The sequence below is a fragment of the Pristiophorus japonicus genome, chromosome 2 (assembly GCF_044704955.1).
Source record: "Pristiophorus japonicus isolate sPriJap1 chromosome 2, sPriJap1.hap1, whole genome shotgun sequence".
In the NCBI taxonomy this organism is placed as follows: domain Eukaryota; kingdom Metazoa; phylum Chordata; class Chondrichthyes; family Pristiophoridae; genus Pristiophorus; species Pristiophorus japonicus.
Genome location: NC_091978.1, coordinates 368,978,785 through 368,995,439, shown reverse-complemented (window position 1 = coordinate 368,995,439; position 16,655 = coordinate 368,978,785). Strand labels below are relative to the sequence as shown.

The 16,655-nt window shown below is 48.7% G+C and overlaps 1 protein-coding gene across 1 annotated transcript in view; it reads right to left on the bottom strand.

Moving 5' to 3' along the window:
• The window catches only part of mttp (microsomal triglyceride transfer protein), an 87,389-nt gene extending 84,995 nt beyond the window's left edge, over window positions 1–2,394 (bottom strand). Inside the window, exon 1 of the mRNA XM_070866180.1 lies at window positions 2,229–2,394. Coding sequence (XP_070722281.1) covers window positions 2,229–2,289 — 61 coding nt within the window. The 5' untranslated portion in view covers window positions 2,290–2,394. The remainder of the gene's footprint in view (window positions 1–2,228) is intronic.
• Window positions 2,395–16,655: the final 14,261 nt, after the last annotated feature.

Sequence of the window (16,655 nt, the reverse complement as noted above, 5' to 3'; positions counted from 1 at the left end):
AAAGCCTTTCCACCATCTACAGGGCACAAGTCAGGAGTGTGATGGAACACTCTCCACTTACCTGGATGAGTTGCAGCTCCAACAACACTCGAGAAGCTCGACACCATCCAGGACAAAGCAGCCGCTTGATCGACACCCCATCCACCACCTTCAACATTCACTCCCTCCACCACCGGCGCACCGTGGCTGCAGTGTGCACCATCTACAAGATGCACTGCAGCAACTCGCCAAGGCTTCTTCGGCAGCACCTCCCAAACCCGCGACCTCTACCACCTAGAAGGACAAGGGCAGCAGGCGCATGGGAACACCACCACCTCCACGTTCCCCTCCCAGTCACACACCATCCTGACTTGGAAATATATCGACCGTTCCTTCATCGTCGCTGGGTCACAATCCTGGAACTCCCTCCCTAACAGCACTGTGGGAGCACCTTCACCACACGGACTGCAGCGGTTCAAGAAGGCGGCTCACCACCACCTTCTCAAGGGGCAATTAGGGATGGGCAATAAATGCCGGCCTTGCCAGCGACGACCACATCCCGGAACGAATAAAAAAAATATATTCTACTCAGTAAAAAATATTTCTATCCCTCCATGGCCTCGCCCCTCCCTATCTCTGTCATCACGTTCAGCCTCACAACCCCCCGAGATGTCTGCACTCCTCTAATTCTGCCCTCTTGAGCATCCCTGATTATAATCACTCCACCATCGTAGGCCGTGCCTTCTGTTGCCTGGGCCTCAAGCTCTGGAACTCCCTCCCTAAACCTCTCCGCCTCTCTACCTCTCTTTCCTCCTTTAAGTTGCTCCTTAAAACCTACCTCTTTGACCAAGCTTTTAGTCGCCTGTCGTAATTTCTTCTTATGTGTCTCGGTGTCAAATTTATTTGTTTTGTCTTAAAACACTCCTGTGAAGCACCTTGGGACGTTTTACTATGTTAGAGGTGCTATATAAATACAAGTTGTTGTTTTAACTGTGTGCAATTTGTGGTACATTAAAATTCTCGTGCAAATGGAAACAACTTTTTATGTTCTCATGACTGAATAAAGCAGCTTCAAATTAAAAGCGTAAGAAATTAAGAACAAAATAGAGGCCATTCAGCCCACGTAGAGTTTTCTCAGATTACATATTACGCAGAATTACATTGAGTGTACAGCACAGAAACAGGTTAGATGCAGGAAGAATGTTCCCGGTGTTGGGGAAGTCCAGAACCAGGGGACACAGTCCAAGGATAAGGGGTAAGCCATTTAGGACCGAGATGAGGAGAAACTTCTTCACTCAGAGGATTGTGAACCTGTGGAATTCTCTACCACAGAAAGTTGTTGAGGCCAATTCGTTAGATATATTCAAAAGGGAGTTAGATGTGGCCCTTATGGCTAAAGATATCAAGGATTATGGAGAGAAAGCAGGAATGGGGTACTGAAGTTGCATGATCAGCCATGATCATATTGAATGGCGGTGCAGGCTCGAAGAGTCGAATGGCCTAATCCTGCACCTATTTTCTATGTTTCTATGTGCCGGGGTTTATGTCCCACCGCTCCGTGCCGGGGTTTATGCCCCACCGCTCCGTGCCGGGGTTTATGCCCCACCGCTCCGTGCCGGGGTTTATGTCCCACCGCTCCGTGCCGGGGTTTATGCCCCACCGCTCCGTGCCGGGGTTTATGCCCCACCGCTCCGTGCCGGGGTTTATGCCCCACCGCTCCGTGCCGGGGTTTATGCCCCACCGCTCCGTGCCGGGGTTTATGCTCCACACCAGCCCCCTCCCACCCCTCTCCATCTCACCCCATCACCATATCCTTCTATTCCTTTCTCCCTCATGTGTTTATCCAGCTTTCCCTTAAATACATCGATACTATTCGCCTCAACCCCTCCCTGTGGCAGCGAGTTCCACATTCTCACCGCTCTCTGGGTAAAGATGGCTCTCCTGAAATTCCCGATTGGATTTACTGTATTCCTCTCCCTCCTGTCTCAGCACCAGACTAGAATCTCACTGGTCGTGTGAGCTACAGGAGAACAACAGCAGGGAGTGAAATGCTTGGGCGCAATCGGCAAATCTCTGGACTTAAATGCATTGATTATTGTTTCCGGAACTTGTCCAATTAATTATTGAAGATGGGTAAACTACTGACAGAATGGACGCTGCAAATGTACAAATGATGGTGTCCTTGGAGACGCACAGAAAAAAAATGAAAATGCACTGAGAGAGAAAAAGCAGGAGCACCGTGTACTTACTTGTTGCAGAAGTTGAGGAGGAAGGGGCCATCAGGACAAATAACACCCAAAGCACTGACATTCTCCAACACACCGTCCCCTCGTCAACAGGAGTCGTCAGAAGGGGCAGCCTCACACAATCCACAAAAGAGGGAAGGGGTGGGTAAAAGACAATGATCTGAGGAGAAGGGTGCCACTGGACGGAAAGAGTGAGGGCAGAAGATTTGCCGTTTATCTAGATAGAACACAGGTCAGATTCCAAACTCCACACCGTGGTTCTAAGTCCCCGGGTTAAATATTAAACGGCTGTGATTTTACACCGAGCCTGACACAGGCATCAGCTGGGCCAGAAAACACGGCAGGACCTAACATTCACCCAACAGATACAAAGGCACATGACACCCCACTCCAGGAGATAAATAATGAATGCGAAGTTTTGTTTCAATTTCCTCCTGTGTAACTTTCTGTTCCTGCCACAGAACTTAAAATGAGCTAACGTGGTGGGTTTCAGAGGCCTCTTTGAGAAGGGGCCATTCTTGGAGGTAATTCCTGCCCCCTTTTTGTTTTAGGGCACCGGAACCCACAAATCTAAATTAACATTAGGACTTTACCAAATTAAATTAAAATTTGGTTGCCAGGCGTGATGATGCACTCCACAGTCCCTCCGGCACCCACCTCTCGCGGAAGGCCGCGAGCGTACCGGTGGACACCGCGTGCTCCATCTCCAGGGACACCCTGGCTCGGATGTAACCGCAGCAGAGAGGCAGGCAGTCGGGCTGAACGACCCCCCCCTGACCGCCCGCTGCCTGGACCGGTTAATGGCCCCCTTGGCCAAGCCCAGGAGCAGTCCTACGAGGAGGCCTTCCGACCTGCCCGCTCCCCTCCGCACAGGGTGCCCAAAGATCAGGAGCGTGGGACTGAAGTGCAGCCAAATTTTGAGGAGCAGCCCCTTCAAATAATGGAATAGGTGCTACAACCTCACACACTGAACACGTACCGACAGGCTAGGGAGCTCCCAGGTTTAACTCCAAATTCCTCCCCCCATCCCCCCAGGATTTAACTGATCCTGCCCAAGACTACAGATGGCTATGGTGCCTTGGACTAGGTCAGGAAAAATCAGACAGGGTCCTCAAAAAAAAAAATGAGGCCCCATCTGCTCTCTCAGGTGGACGTAAAAGATCCCACGGCACTATTTCGAAGAAGAGCAGGGGAGTTCTCCCCAGTGTCCTGGGGCCAATATTCATCTCTCAGTCAACATCGCTAAAAACAGACAATCTGGTTATTATCACATTGCTGTGTGTGGGAGCTTGCTGTGCGCAAATTGGCCGCTGCGTTTCCCACATTGCAACAGTGACTGCACTCCAAAAAGTACTTCATTGTCTGTGAAGCACTTCGGGACGTTCTGATGTCGTGACAGGCGCTATATAAATTCTCATGTGAGAAAAGAACAACTTGCATTTATATAGCACCTTTCACGTCTTTGGGACATCTCAAAGCAGTTTACAGCCAATGAAGTACTTTTGAAGTGTAGTCACTGTTGTAATATGGGAAACACGGCATCCAATTTGCGTACAGCAAGCTCCCACACACAGCAATGTGACAATCTGTTTCATTGATGTTGGTAGAGGGATAAATATTAGCCAGTACACTGGGGAGGAACACCCCTAATAGTGCTCCGGGACAACCTGAGAAGGGGCCTCGGTTTAACATCTCAGCCAAAAGACAGCACCTCTGACAGTGCAGCGTTCCCTCAGCACTGCACTGGGAGTATCAACCTGTATTTTATGCCCAAGTCCCTGGAGTGGGACTTGAACCCACAACCTTCTGACTCAGAGGCAAGAGCGATACCCACTGAAACGGGATTGATCGTGGCTGCGATCTCGTGCACAGTCAACTGGTCTTCCAGCAATCACCGACAAGGCTAACACGTGGTGACTGACCGCTCTGGTGATGTACAAGAGGGCACCAGCCACCGGTAGAACTGAACCACAGTGAGGCAGCTGATTACTCGTTTTCTCTCTTCACAGTGTCAGTTCCCGTGGCACATCCCGTGAATGAAGTTAAAAAAATGTTCACAAGATGGAATGTGGAACTCGCTACCGCATGGAATGATTGCGGTAAATAGCGGAGATGTATTTAAGGGGAAGCTGGATAAACACATGAGGGAGAAAGGAATAGAAGGATATGGTGATGGGGTGAGATGGAGAGGGGTGGGAGGGGGCTGGTGTGGAACTAAGACATTGGCACAGACCATTTGGGCCGAATGGCCTGTTTCTGTGCTGCGAAATGCGATGTCATTCTATGATTGGTTCTATTTAAATGAGCTGTTTGACCTCTCACCTTATTCTGGTTTCGATCCAAGTAATACTGCCTTTGCTTTAAGGTCAAAGTGCCTTTGGAGAATTGTAGATGAAGATCACTGTAATCTGCACAGTGCACTTTGAACTTCATTACTCGAGGACACCATTTCCTTGTTTGACGTCAGCTTTCTTTGAAGGTGAAATTCAGCCTGTCATCAGCTTAGAGGGGGAAAAAAAATCAACGCAAGAACAAAGTTAATGCTGATAATTTTGCTAACATTATTCACAGAAGGAAATTTCCCTTTCTTAGAGTTAATTTCTCTTTGAGCACGCGAGTTATCCCCGGTGTCCTTGGGCCAATAGTTATCCTTCAATTAACATCACTAAAACAGATTATCTGGTCATTATCACATTGCTGTGCGCAAATTGGCTGCCGTGTTTCCTACATTACAACAGTACTACACTCCAAAAGTACTTCATTGGCTGTAAAGCGCTTTGAGATGTCGGGTGGTCGTGACAGGTGCTCTATAAATGCAAGTCTTTCTTTCTTTTTATGGGCACTCTGTTTAGCACCCCAGTTAGCACATAAGAACATAAGAAATAGGAGCAGGAGTTGGCCATTTATCCCTTGAGCCTGCTCCGCCATTCAATGAGATCATGTCTGATCCGATCATGGACTCAGCTCCACTTCCCTGCCCGCTCTCCATAATCCTTTGCTTATTGCTCAAAAATCTGCCTTAAATATATTCAATGACCCAGCCTCCACAGCTCTCTGGGGCAGAGAATTCCACAGATTTACAACCCTCTGAGAGAAGAAATGTCTCTTCATCTGCTTTAAATGAGCGGCCTCTTATTCTAAAACTATATCCCCTAGTTTTAGTTCCCCTATGAGTGAAAATATACTCTCTGCATCCACCTTGTCAAGCCCCCTCATTACCTTATGTTTCAATAAGATCACCTCTCATTCTTCTGAACTCCAATGAGTAGAGGCCCAACCTACTCAACCTATATTCATAAGTCAACCCCCTCATCTCCAGGATCAACCTAGTGAACCTTCTCTGAACAGCCTCCGATGCAAGTATATCCTTCCTTAAATACGGAGACCAAAACTGTACGCAGTACTCCAGGTGTGGCCTCAACAATACCCTGTACAGTTGTAGAAGGACTTCTCTGCTTTTATACTCTATCCCCCTTGCAATAAAGGCCAACATTCCATTTGCTTTCCTGATTACTTGCTGGATTACATTACATTTGGGTTAACTTCCCAGCACAGACACGATGGGCCGAATGGCCTCCTTCTGTGCTGTAAATTTCTATGATTCGGGGATAGTTTTCTGACAGCGACCCAAGTGGAGCGTCTCACCCGTAACGAGCGCACACTTGGAATTTTGGTGTGCGTTGTTCACAATTGTCTGGCCTTATTCCTAACTCAGCTCATCCAAATGCAGCTACCCGCATCCTAACTCAAAATCCCATTCACCCACAACCCCATTGGCTCCCGGTCCCCGAACATCTCCCTTTTAAAATTCTCATCCTTGTTTTCAAATCCTTATGGCCTTGCCCATCTCGCTATCTCTGTAGCCTCCTCCAATCCTCCGAGATCTCTGCGCTCCTCCAATTCTGGCCTCTTGAGCATCCCCCAATTTCCATCGCTCCACCATTGGTGGCCATGACTTCAGCTGCCCGGGCCCCAAGCTCTGGAATTCCCTCCCTAACCCTCTCCGCCTCTCTCTCCTCCATTACAACAGTGACTGCACTCCAAAAGTACATTCATTGGTAAAGCGCTTTGAGACGTTCGGTGGTCGTGAAAGGTGCTATATAAATGTATATCTTTCTTTTTTCTTTCTTTAGGGCATTCCTAAAAACCGACCTCTTTGACCAAACTTTTGGTCATCTGTTCTAATATCTCCTCATGTGACTCGGTGTCAAATTTTGATTGATAATTGCTCCTATGTATCGTCTTTGGCTGTTTTACTACATTAAAGGTGCTATATAAATGCAGGTTATTGTTGTTATAGGCCCGAGAAACTCGATTGCGTTATCAGCTCCACTGTCTGAAGATTCGAATGAACACCTTTCACACTAACCGGGCATCTAACGCCCTCTAGGGGCCTGGAGAAATTAAACCAACAAGAAATTATTTGAACCACTGACGTTTCCACCCAAAACTCAGACTGATATAACGTGGAGAAATTCTGGGTGTGAGTTTTTAATTAAATGCTGTATCGTCATCCGTCGAACGAGGATGACTTGCTTCCACATGAGCTCACAGATGTCTCAATAGAGGACCCGATATTCCAGTCCTGAACTCCAATTGAATTGGGTGGAAGATGCCTTTGCGTGGACTTAAATGCTGTAATACTTGAAGTGTCACCTTGTACCACAAGCATATTACTGTGGCAGCTGTGGCTCAGTGGGCAGCACTCTCGCCTCTTGAGTCACTGAAGGTTTTTGGGTTCAAGTCCCACTCTAGAGACTTAAGCACAAAAATTTAGGCTGATACTCCCAGTGCAGTGCTGAGGGAGCGCCACACAGTCGGAGGGACAGTGCTGAGGGAGCGCTGCACTGTTGGAGGGGCAGTATTGAGGGACGCCATACTGTCGGAGGGCCAGTACTGAGGGAGCGCCGCACTGTCGGAGGGGTAGTACTGAGGGAGCGCCGCACTGTCGGAGGGGCAATACTGAGCGAGCACTGCACTGTGGGACGGGCAGTACTGAGGGATGGGCAGTACTGAGGGAGCGCCACACTGTCGGAGGGGGCAGTACTGAGGAAGCACCGCACTGTTGGAGGGGCAATACTGAAGGAGTGCTGTACTGTCGCAGGTGCCATCTTGAGGATGAGATGTTAAACTGAGGCCCCATCTGCTCTCTCAGATGGATGGAAAAGATCCCACGGCACTTAATCGAAGAAGAGCAGGGGAGTTATATCCTTGCCAATATTTATCCCTCAATCAACAGCACTAAAAACAGATTAGCAGCCGGCACAGACACGATGGGCTGAATGGCCTTCTTCCGTGCTTTAAATGTCTACGATTATCTGGTGATTATCACAATGCTGTTTGTGGGAGCTTGCTGTGCGCCAATTGGCTGCTGCATTTTCTACATTACAACATTGACTACACTTCAAAAGTATTTAATTGGCTGTAAAGCGATTTGAGATGTTCTGAAGTCAGGAAAGGCATTGTAGAAAAGCCTCTTTCTTTCAAAACATTAAAATGTATCTGCCACGTGTCCTACAGGGATTGTGGAGATCTCACATTCTTCTTTGCCGTTACCTTTTCCCTCACCGTCGCAGCGAGGACCAGGACACTGGAGCGGCAGCTAACACCACCCGTCCTATCACGGCTGAGAAATTGTCTCACTCAATACCCAGCCGGAATTGAATCTGACACCTGTGGGTTCGGTTAACACATTGGGCCAAAAATCACGGTCTCTGCGGGTCCGTATGATGTGTGCACATGCCCATAGAGGCCCTGCGGTTCTCAGCGGCCTGTGCTGATCCTGCACCTGCGAACTGTCAAAATTTCTTCCCCGGGAGAAGGGCCTTCGCGGGCAGAGATTTGGGCTATTTGCCCAACTCTTGGCCAGCTAATGACCTTCAAACTCTTAAGCCTGATAAAATATTGATTCCCGGGATGACAGGACTGACATATGAATAAAGACTGGATCGACTAGACTTATATTCAATGGAATTTTAACAGAATGAGAGGCGATCTCATAGAAACATATAAAATTCTGACGGGATTGGACAGGTTAGATGCAGGAAGAATGTTCCCGATGTTGGGGAAGTCCAGAACCAGGGGTCACAGGCTAAGGATAAGGGGTAAGCCATTTAGGACCAAGATGAGGAGAAACTTCTTCACTCAAAGAGTTGTGAGCATGTAGAATTCTCTACCACAGAAAGTTGTTGATGCCAGTTCATTAGATATATTCAAAAGGGAGTTAGTTAGATGTGGCCCTTATGGCTAAAGGGATCAAGGGGTATAGAGAGAAAGCAGTAATAGGGCTCTGAAGTACATGATCAGCCATGATCATATGGAATGGTGGTGCAGGCTCGAAGGGCCGAATGGCCTATTCCTGCACCTACTTTCTATGTTTCTATGTTTACCAGCATAAGAGTTTTAATGCATAGAAATAATAAATGTTATTACTTATTTTTATATTAAGAACTCTGTTTTGAAGTTAAGTTTATTCTTAACACTATTAACATTCTTTTTAACATTCTCAAAAAATAAATTTTCCTCTAAAACATTTATTTTAATGCAATTTCTATTAATTTTAAAAGTGAAGTGTTTCTTTTTATTTATGATTATGTTTTATTTGATTTTCGGGGTATTCTCATTGATAGTAACAGGAGGTCAGTGCTGCCATGAGAATACTACATTGTGATTGGTGGTCCGGGCCCACGTGATCCCGGGATGTGCATACGCTCCCGGGATACGTGGGCCTCTGCGCTGGGCTGTGCATCCAGGCCTCAGAGCGCAAGTGTTCGTTCCTCGGGACCACCAGGTACTTGCGTAAAACAATATTTGGTTGGAGGTGTCCGCCCGCGGATAGCCTCCGACCACAATTTCTGGCCCATTTGTGCTGTACATTTATCAGCCAGCATAGCTGAATTGGGAAATATTGAATTATCTTGATCTTAATTAGTATTTTTTTTTTAATTGACAAAGGTCAATGATAAAAGAATTCTGTCTCTTCCTAACAAAAACTCCACTGAGACACGATCGCTCCTCGATGGTTGTTATGGGTGATTATTTACGCCCACGGTTTCTCCTGCATTGGTTGAATGCCTGCCCCTGTGGAGGTTTTTGCAATCGGTAAGATTGTGCATTTATTGCTGCTGACACGTTAATCTGTGTTGGGTCACGCTCCATCTGTCATTAGGTTTGCAACTATCAGCTTTACTCAAGAACATAGGAATTCGGAGCAGGAGACCGCCATTCGGCCCCTAGAGCCTGCTCCGCCATTCAATGAGATCTTCTTGGTTATTTTCATTGTGTTGAGCTTATCGGGAGTATTGTGTTCCTAACACAGATGAGACTGCACACAAGGAGGTTAAAGTAACAGTGACCTCAGTCTTTATTAAGACACTCCAGAGTCAGGAACAGGTCTTCGGGGCTGGCTTATATACAGTGCTCCCAAGGGATGCTGGGATCCCTTGGGACTTCAGGGGATGCGCTCCCTGGTGGTGGAACATGGGAGTGCATGCTTTACAGATACACATCACTCCCCCCCAAAGTCAAAGTGAAAACTATTTACAGGGTGAGGCGGTCGGGAGCCTTTCTTTCCCTGGTGGACCGCCTCGGTACAAATGTCTGTTCTGGTGTGTTGGCTGTGCCCTCGCTGGGCTGGCGTGTTGTTGGCTCTGCAGGGCTGCTGGGTGAGCCTGGCCTTGCTGGGCTGTTGGGTGTGATGGGTTCAATTTCCTGGTCCGGGGTGGTGTCGTTGATCCTTTGGGTGTGTGTTGTGGGCTCGAAAAAGGTGGTGTCTGCTGTGGGCTGTTCAGGGCAGTCTGTGAACCGCAGCCTCGTTTGGTTCAGGTGCTTTCTGCAAATTAGTCCATTGTCTAGTTTGACTACCAAACACCCTACTCCCTTCTTTAGCTATCACCGTGCCCGCGATCCACTTGGGACCATGTCCATAGTTTAGCACATACACAGGGTCCTTCAGATCAATTTCCCGTGACACAGTGGTGCGACCATCGTTTACATTTTGTTGCTGCCGCCTGCTCTCTACCTGATCATGCAGGTTGGGGTGGACCAGCGAGAGTCTGGTTTTAAGTGTCCTTTTCATGAGTAGCTCAGCTGGGGGCGCCCCTGTGAGTGAGTGGGGTCTCGTGCGGTAGCTGAGCAGTACTCGGGACAGGCGAGTTTGGAGTGAGCCTTCTGTGACTCGTTTAAGGCTCTGTTTGATAGTTTGTACTGCCCGCTCTGCCTGCCCATTGGAGGCTGGTTTAAACGGGGCCGAGGTGACATGTTTGATCCCATTGCGGGTCATGAATTCTTTAAATTCGGCATTGGTGAAACATGGCCTGTTGTCACTGACCAGTATGTCAGGCAGGCCGTGGGTGGCAAACATGGCCCTCAGGCTTTCAATGATGGCGGTGGCGGTGCTTCCTGACATTATTTCACATTCAATCCATTTTGAAAAAGCATCCACCACCACCAGGAACTTTTTACTGAGAAACGGGCCCACATAGTCGACATGGATCCTCGACCATGGTCTGGAGGGCCAGGACCACAAACTTAGTGGTACCTCTCTGGGCGCGTCGCTCAACTGAGCACACATGCTGCATTGCTGTACACAGGACTCTAAGTCAGAGTCGATACTGGGCCACCACACGTGGGATCTGGCTATCGCTTTCATCATTACTATACCCGGTTGTGTGCTGTGGAGATCCGAGATGAACGTCTCCCTGCCCTTTTTGGGTAGCACTACACGGTTACCCCACAACAGGCAGTCTGCCTGAATGGACAGCTCGTCCTTTCGCCACTGGAACTGCTTGATTAGCTCTTGCATTTCAACGAGGATGCTGGCCCAACTCCCATGTAGTACACAGTTTTTTACTAGGGACAGCAGAGGATCTTGGCTGGTCCTAGTCCTAATCTGGTAGGCCGTGACAGGTGATTTATCATTTTCAAACGCTTCCATGACCATCAACAAGTCTGCGGGCTGCGCCATCATCTTCAAGTTTGCAGGCTGCGCCATTTCCAATCCCGTGGTGGGCAATGGAAGCCGACTGAGCAACCGCACAGTTCTCGGTGCCTGGCCTGTGGCGGATGGTATAGTCATATGCTGATAGCGCGAGTGCCCACATTTGTATGCGGGCTGAGGCATTAGTATTTATCCCCTTGTTTTCAGCGAACAGGGATGTGAGGGGCTTGAGATCAGTTTCCAGCTCAAATTTGAGGCCAAACAGGTACTGCTGCATTTTCTTTGCCCCGAACACACACACGCTAATGCCTCTTTCTCAATCATGCTGCAGGTCCTCTCGGCCTTAGACAAGCTCCTGGAGGCATAGGCGACAGGTTGCAACTTCCTCGCAACATTAGCTTGTTGTAATACACACCCGACTCCATACGATGACGCATCACATGCTAGCACAAGTCTTTTACATGGGTTATACAATACAAGCAGCTTGTTGGAGCATAAAATGTTTCTGGCTTTCTCAAAAGCAATTACTTGTTTTTTTTCCCTATACCCAGTTCTCACCTTTATGCAATAACACATGTAGGGACTCTAAGAGGGTGCTTAACCCCGGTAGGAAGTTACCAAAATAGTTGAGTTCTAGGAACAACCTCAGCTCCGTGACGTTCTGTGGCCTGGGCGCGTTCCTGATAGCCTCTGTCTTGGCATCTGTGGGCCGAATGCCGTCCGCCGCGATCTTTCTCTCCAAAAACTCCACTTCTGTTGCCATGAAGACACAGTTCAACCTCTTCAGCCGCAGACCTACGCAATCCAGTCGCTGGAGGACCTCCTCCAGGTTTTGTAGGTGCTCGACAGTGTCCCAACCCGTGACCAATACGTCGCCCTGAAAAACCACCGTGCGTGGTACCAACTTGAGTAGGCTCTCCATGTTTCTCTGGAAGATCGCTGCAGCCGACCGAATTCCAAACGTGCATCTGTTGTAGATGAACAGTCCCTTGTGCATGTTGATGCAGGTGAGGCCCTACGAAGACTCCTCCAGCTCCTGCGTCATGTAGGCCGAAGTCAGGTCAAGCTTGGTGAACGTCTTGCCTCCTGCCAGCGTCGCAAATTGGTCGTCTGCCTTAGTTAGCGGGTATTGGTCCTGTAGCGAGAATAGTTATTTTATAATCGCCGCAAATCCTGAACCGTGCCATCACTTTTGAGTACTGTTACAATCGGGCTGGCCCACTCGCTGAATTCCACTGGGGAGATGATGCCCTCGCGTTGCAGCCTGTCCAGCTCGATTTCCACTCTCTCCATCATCATGTGAGGTACCGCTCGCGCCTTGTGGTGAATGGGTCATGCTCTTGCGGAGCAGGCTCGAGGGGCTAGATGGCCTATTCCTGTTCCTAATTCTTATGTTCTTATGTTCTGGGACCAAGTGGATCCGCACCTTCACCCCGGAAAAGTTTCCAATGCCTGGCTCAAAAAGGGAAGGAAATTTGTTAAGAACCTGGGTACATGCGGCCTCATCGACATGTGATAGCGCTCGGATGTCATCACAGTTCCAGCAGATTTTGCCCAGCCAGCTCCTTCCAAGCAGTGTGGGGCCATCGCCCGGGACAATCCAGAGTGGCAGTTCGTGCACCGTGCCCTTGTAGGTGACCTTGAGCATGGCGCTGCCCAGGACAGTGATGAGCTCTTTGGTGTACGTTCTCAGTTTCGTGTGGATGGGGCTCAGGGCTGGTCTGAGTTCCTTGTTGCACCACAGTCTCTCAAACATCTTTTTACTCATGATGGATTGGCTAGCGCCAGTGTCCAGTTCCATGGCTACGGGTAAACCATTCAATTTTACATTTAGCATTATGGGTGGACATTTCGTGGAAAATGTGTGCACCCCGTGTACTTCAGAATTTGCCTCCTCTCTCTGAGGCTCGAAATTGCTTTGATCCACCATGGACTGATCTTCCTCTGACATGTGGTGGGTAGCAGGTTTTGCAGAGCTTGCAGCTTGTCTGCAAGCTCGTTAGCGGTGCCCCATTGTTCCACAGCCCTTGCAAACATACCCTTTGAAGTGGCATGAATAGGCTGAATGGAAGCCTCCACGATGCGAACAAGGTGTGAATTGCCTTGCATTCATCCTTTGTTGCGGCCTCTGAGTCATCTGGGTCACCTGAGGCCTGCTGGCAGTTGCAGACTCGTGGTTTCTGCCCTGTACATTTCTGCTCGCAAACGCAGTTCCAGTTAATTTATGAACATTGCTAGCACTTGTGTGTTGAGATTTGTTTGGTGTTATCACTGGTGGACATAAACACCTGTACTATTGCAATGGCCTTACTGAGGGTCGGTGACTCTACAGTCAAAAGTTTTCGTAGGATGGTCGCGTGGCCAATGCCCAGAACAAAAAAGTCTCTGAGCATCTGCTCCAGGTAGCCATCAAACTCACATTGTCCTGCAAGTCGCCTTAGCTCGGCGACGTAGCTCGCCACTTCCTGACCTTCAGATCGCTGGCACGTGTAGAACCGATACCTTGCCATCAGCACGCTCTCTCTCGGGTTAAGACGCTCCCGAACCAGTGTACACAGCTCCTCATACAACTTATCTGTGGGTTTCACCAGAGCCAAAAGATTCTTCATGAGGCTGTAGGTCGGTGCCCCGCAGACCATGAGGAGGACCGCTCTCCTTTTTGCAGCGCTTCCTTCTCCGTCCAGCTCGTTGGCTACAAAGTACTGGTCTAGCCGTTCGACATAGGCTTCCCAGTCCTCACCCTCCGAGAACTTCTCCAGGATGCCGCATCTTTGTGTTGGATTCGTATACTCGTCGTTAGTTATTGTGTTCCAAACACAGATGAGACTGCACACTGGGAGGCTAAAGTAACAGTGACCTCAGTCTTTAATAAGACACTCCAGAGTGAGGAACAGGCCTTAGGGGCCAGCTTATATACAGTGCTACCAAGGGATACTGGGATCCCTTGGGACTTCAGGGGATGCGCTCCCTGGTGGCAGAATATGGGAGTGCATGCTTTACAGATACACAACAGGGAGGAACGGCCTTTCAATGAGCAAAACAAAAGTCACCAAAGATGTGTGGACCTTCTGGCCCACTCCCACCATTGGCGTTCCCTCGAGGACTGGCCCGGAGTCTCTGGAAATTAAAGATTCATCGCAAGAGCACTATTATTTTTTACGGTATGGTAGCATAGTGGTTGTTACTGGTCCAGTAATCCAGAGATCAGGACTAATAATCCGGAGACACAAGTTCAAATCCCACCACGGCAGTTGGGGAATTTCAATTCAGTTAATTAAATAAATCTGGATTTTTTAAAAAAAAGCTAGTGTCAGTAATGGTGACCATGAAACTACTGGATTGTTGTAAAAACCCATCTGGTTCACTAATGTCCCTTTAGGGAAGGAAATCTGTCGCCCTTACCCGGTCTGGCCGATATGTGACTCCAGACCCACAGCAATGTGGTTGACGGGTCCGAAGGGACGGGCGATGGTCTGAAGTTAGATGAAGTCCTTACTACTCGGGGGATCAAGGGGTATGGCGAGAAAGCAGGAAGGGGGTACTGAAGTTGCATGTTCAGCCATGAACTCATTGAATGGCGGTGCAGGCTAGAAGGGCTGAATGGCCTACTCCTGCACCTATTTTCTATGTTTCTATGACTCTTAACTGCCCCTGAAATGGCCCAGCGAGACAGTCAGTACTAACCCCATCATTATAGGCTTCCACTCCTGAGGTGAGCTCTTTTGTGGCTGAACAGTCCAATACGAGAGCCACAGTCCCTGTCACAGGTGGGACAGATAGTCGTTGAGGGAAGGCGTGGGTGGGACAGGTTTGCCGCACGTTCCTTCCGCTGCCTGCGCTTGATTTCTGCACGCTCTCGGCGACGAGACTCGAGGTGCTCAGCGCCCTCCCGGATGCAACCAACAGCTACGACAAAGTCAGCGCTGTGGGAGCACCTTCACCACACGGACTGCAGCGGTTCAAGAAGGCAGCTCATCACCACCTGCCCAAGGGGCAATTAGGGATGGGCAATAAATGACGGCCTTGCCAGCGACGCCCACATCCCGTGAATGAATAAATAAAAACATTTAAAATTATGAGAAAAATGATGGGGATATTGAAAAAAAAAAGGCCCTTGTTTTTCATTTTCTTTTGAACACTTTCATTTATTAGTTATACAAATATTGACATTGGGGGAAAAAAGTGCTGTTTGAGTTACTGCCAAGAATCATCCGATCGGGTCATGTGCGCTCAAAGCAGACCCCCTGCAGTCACCGTGGGCTAAATCCCACCTCTGAACTTTGAACTGAATTTTTCTTGATCCACAAGGCGCCGGACAAAGAATATTGTTTCCGCGAAAAGGCAGAGAATGTACACATTCTGGTTATAAATACATGGCTGTAGGCTTGGATACAAACTGAAAATGTTGCTGGGCAAATGTCAAGCAAACCAGGCTCCTGGGTGTCCTTGTGCGCTCCGATGACTGCTGCCAACGACCGGTAGCTGCTGCCAACGACCACGTGAAATGGAACTTGCTGATTTTTCTTCCCCTGACGCGGCTCTGTTCGGCAGCGGCGATCTCTCTCGCCACCCCTCTCCTTTCTCTCTGCAAGTGTTTTCTTTGTGACGGCGACAACATTTTCTTTTCAGCTGGCCAACAAGCGAAAATAAAATCCACTGCGACTGCGCGTGGGCAACGACTTCAACTTCGTTGGCAGCAGTCGCGTCCTTTGCAGTATATGAGTCGGATATACTTTCATAAAATGACACCATCCTCCGGATTTATGCTCCTCCGTCAGCCATTTCTGGGAAACCTGGGGAGAAAAATAAGCAGAAACACAGTCAATTGTGGACAGTTAGGCATTTTCACAACTTTGAAGGAATTAAAACCGTCTGCAAATCTCGGAAGGATTTCCTGTTGGAATTTCTGCTCAACTGAGATCAGAAAGGGGTTTGGCCCCGTGAATTGGCGGGTGTTTCACCCGATCTCCTGCTGTTACTTCGTGCAGGAGATTGGATAAAACAGCCCCAGGAAGCGTGTGTCAGCTGTGGTTCAGAAGGTTGCGGGTTCAAATCCCACTCCAGGAACTTGAGCCCCAAAATCTAGGCTGACACTCTCAGTGCAGAGCTGAGGGAGTGCCACACTGTCGGAGGTGCCGTCTTTTGGATGAGACATTAAACTGAGGTCCTGTCTGCTCTCTCAGGTGGACATAAAAGATCCCATCGTCACAATTTGGAAGGAGCAGGGCAGTTTTCCCCGGTGTCCTGGGCCAATATTTATCCCTCAACATAACCAAAGCAGATCATTATTACATTGCTGTGTGTGGGAGCTTGCTGTGCGCAAATAGGCGGCCGCGTTTCCTACATTACAACAGTGACTACATTCCAAAAGTACTGCATTGGCTGCAAAGCGCTTTGGGACGTCCGGTGGTCGTGAAAGGAGCTATAGAAATGTAAATCTGTCATTCTTTAATCTCATTTCTCTAGGGGTTCTGCCGATCTCCTGCCAAAGT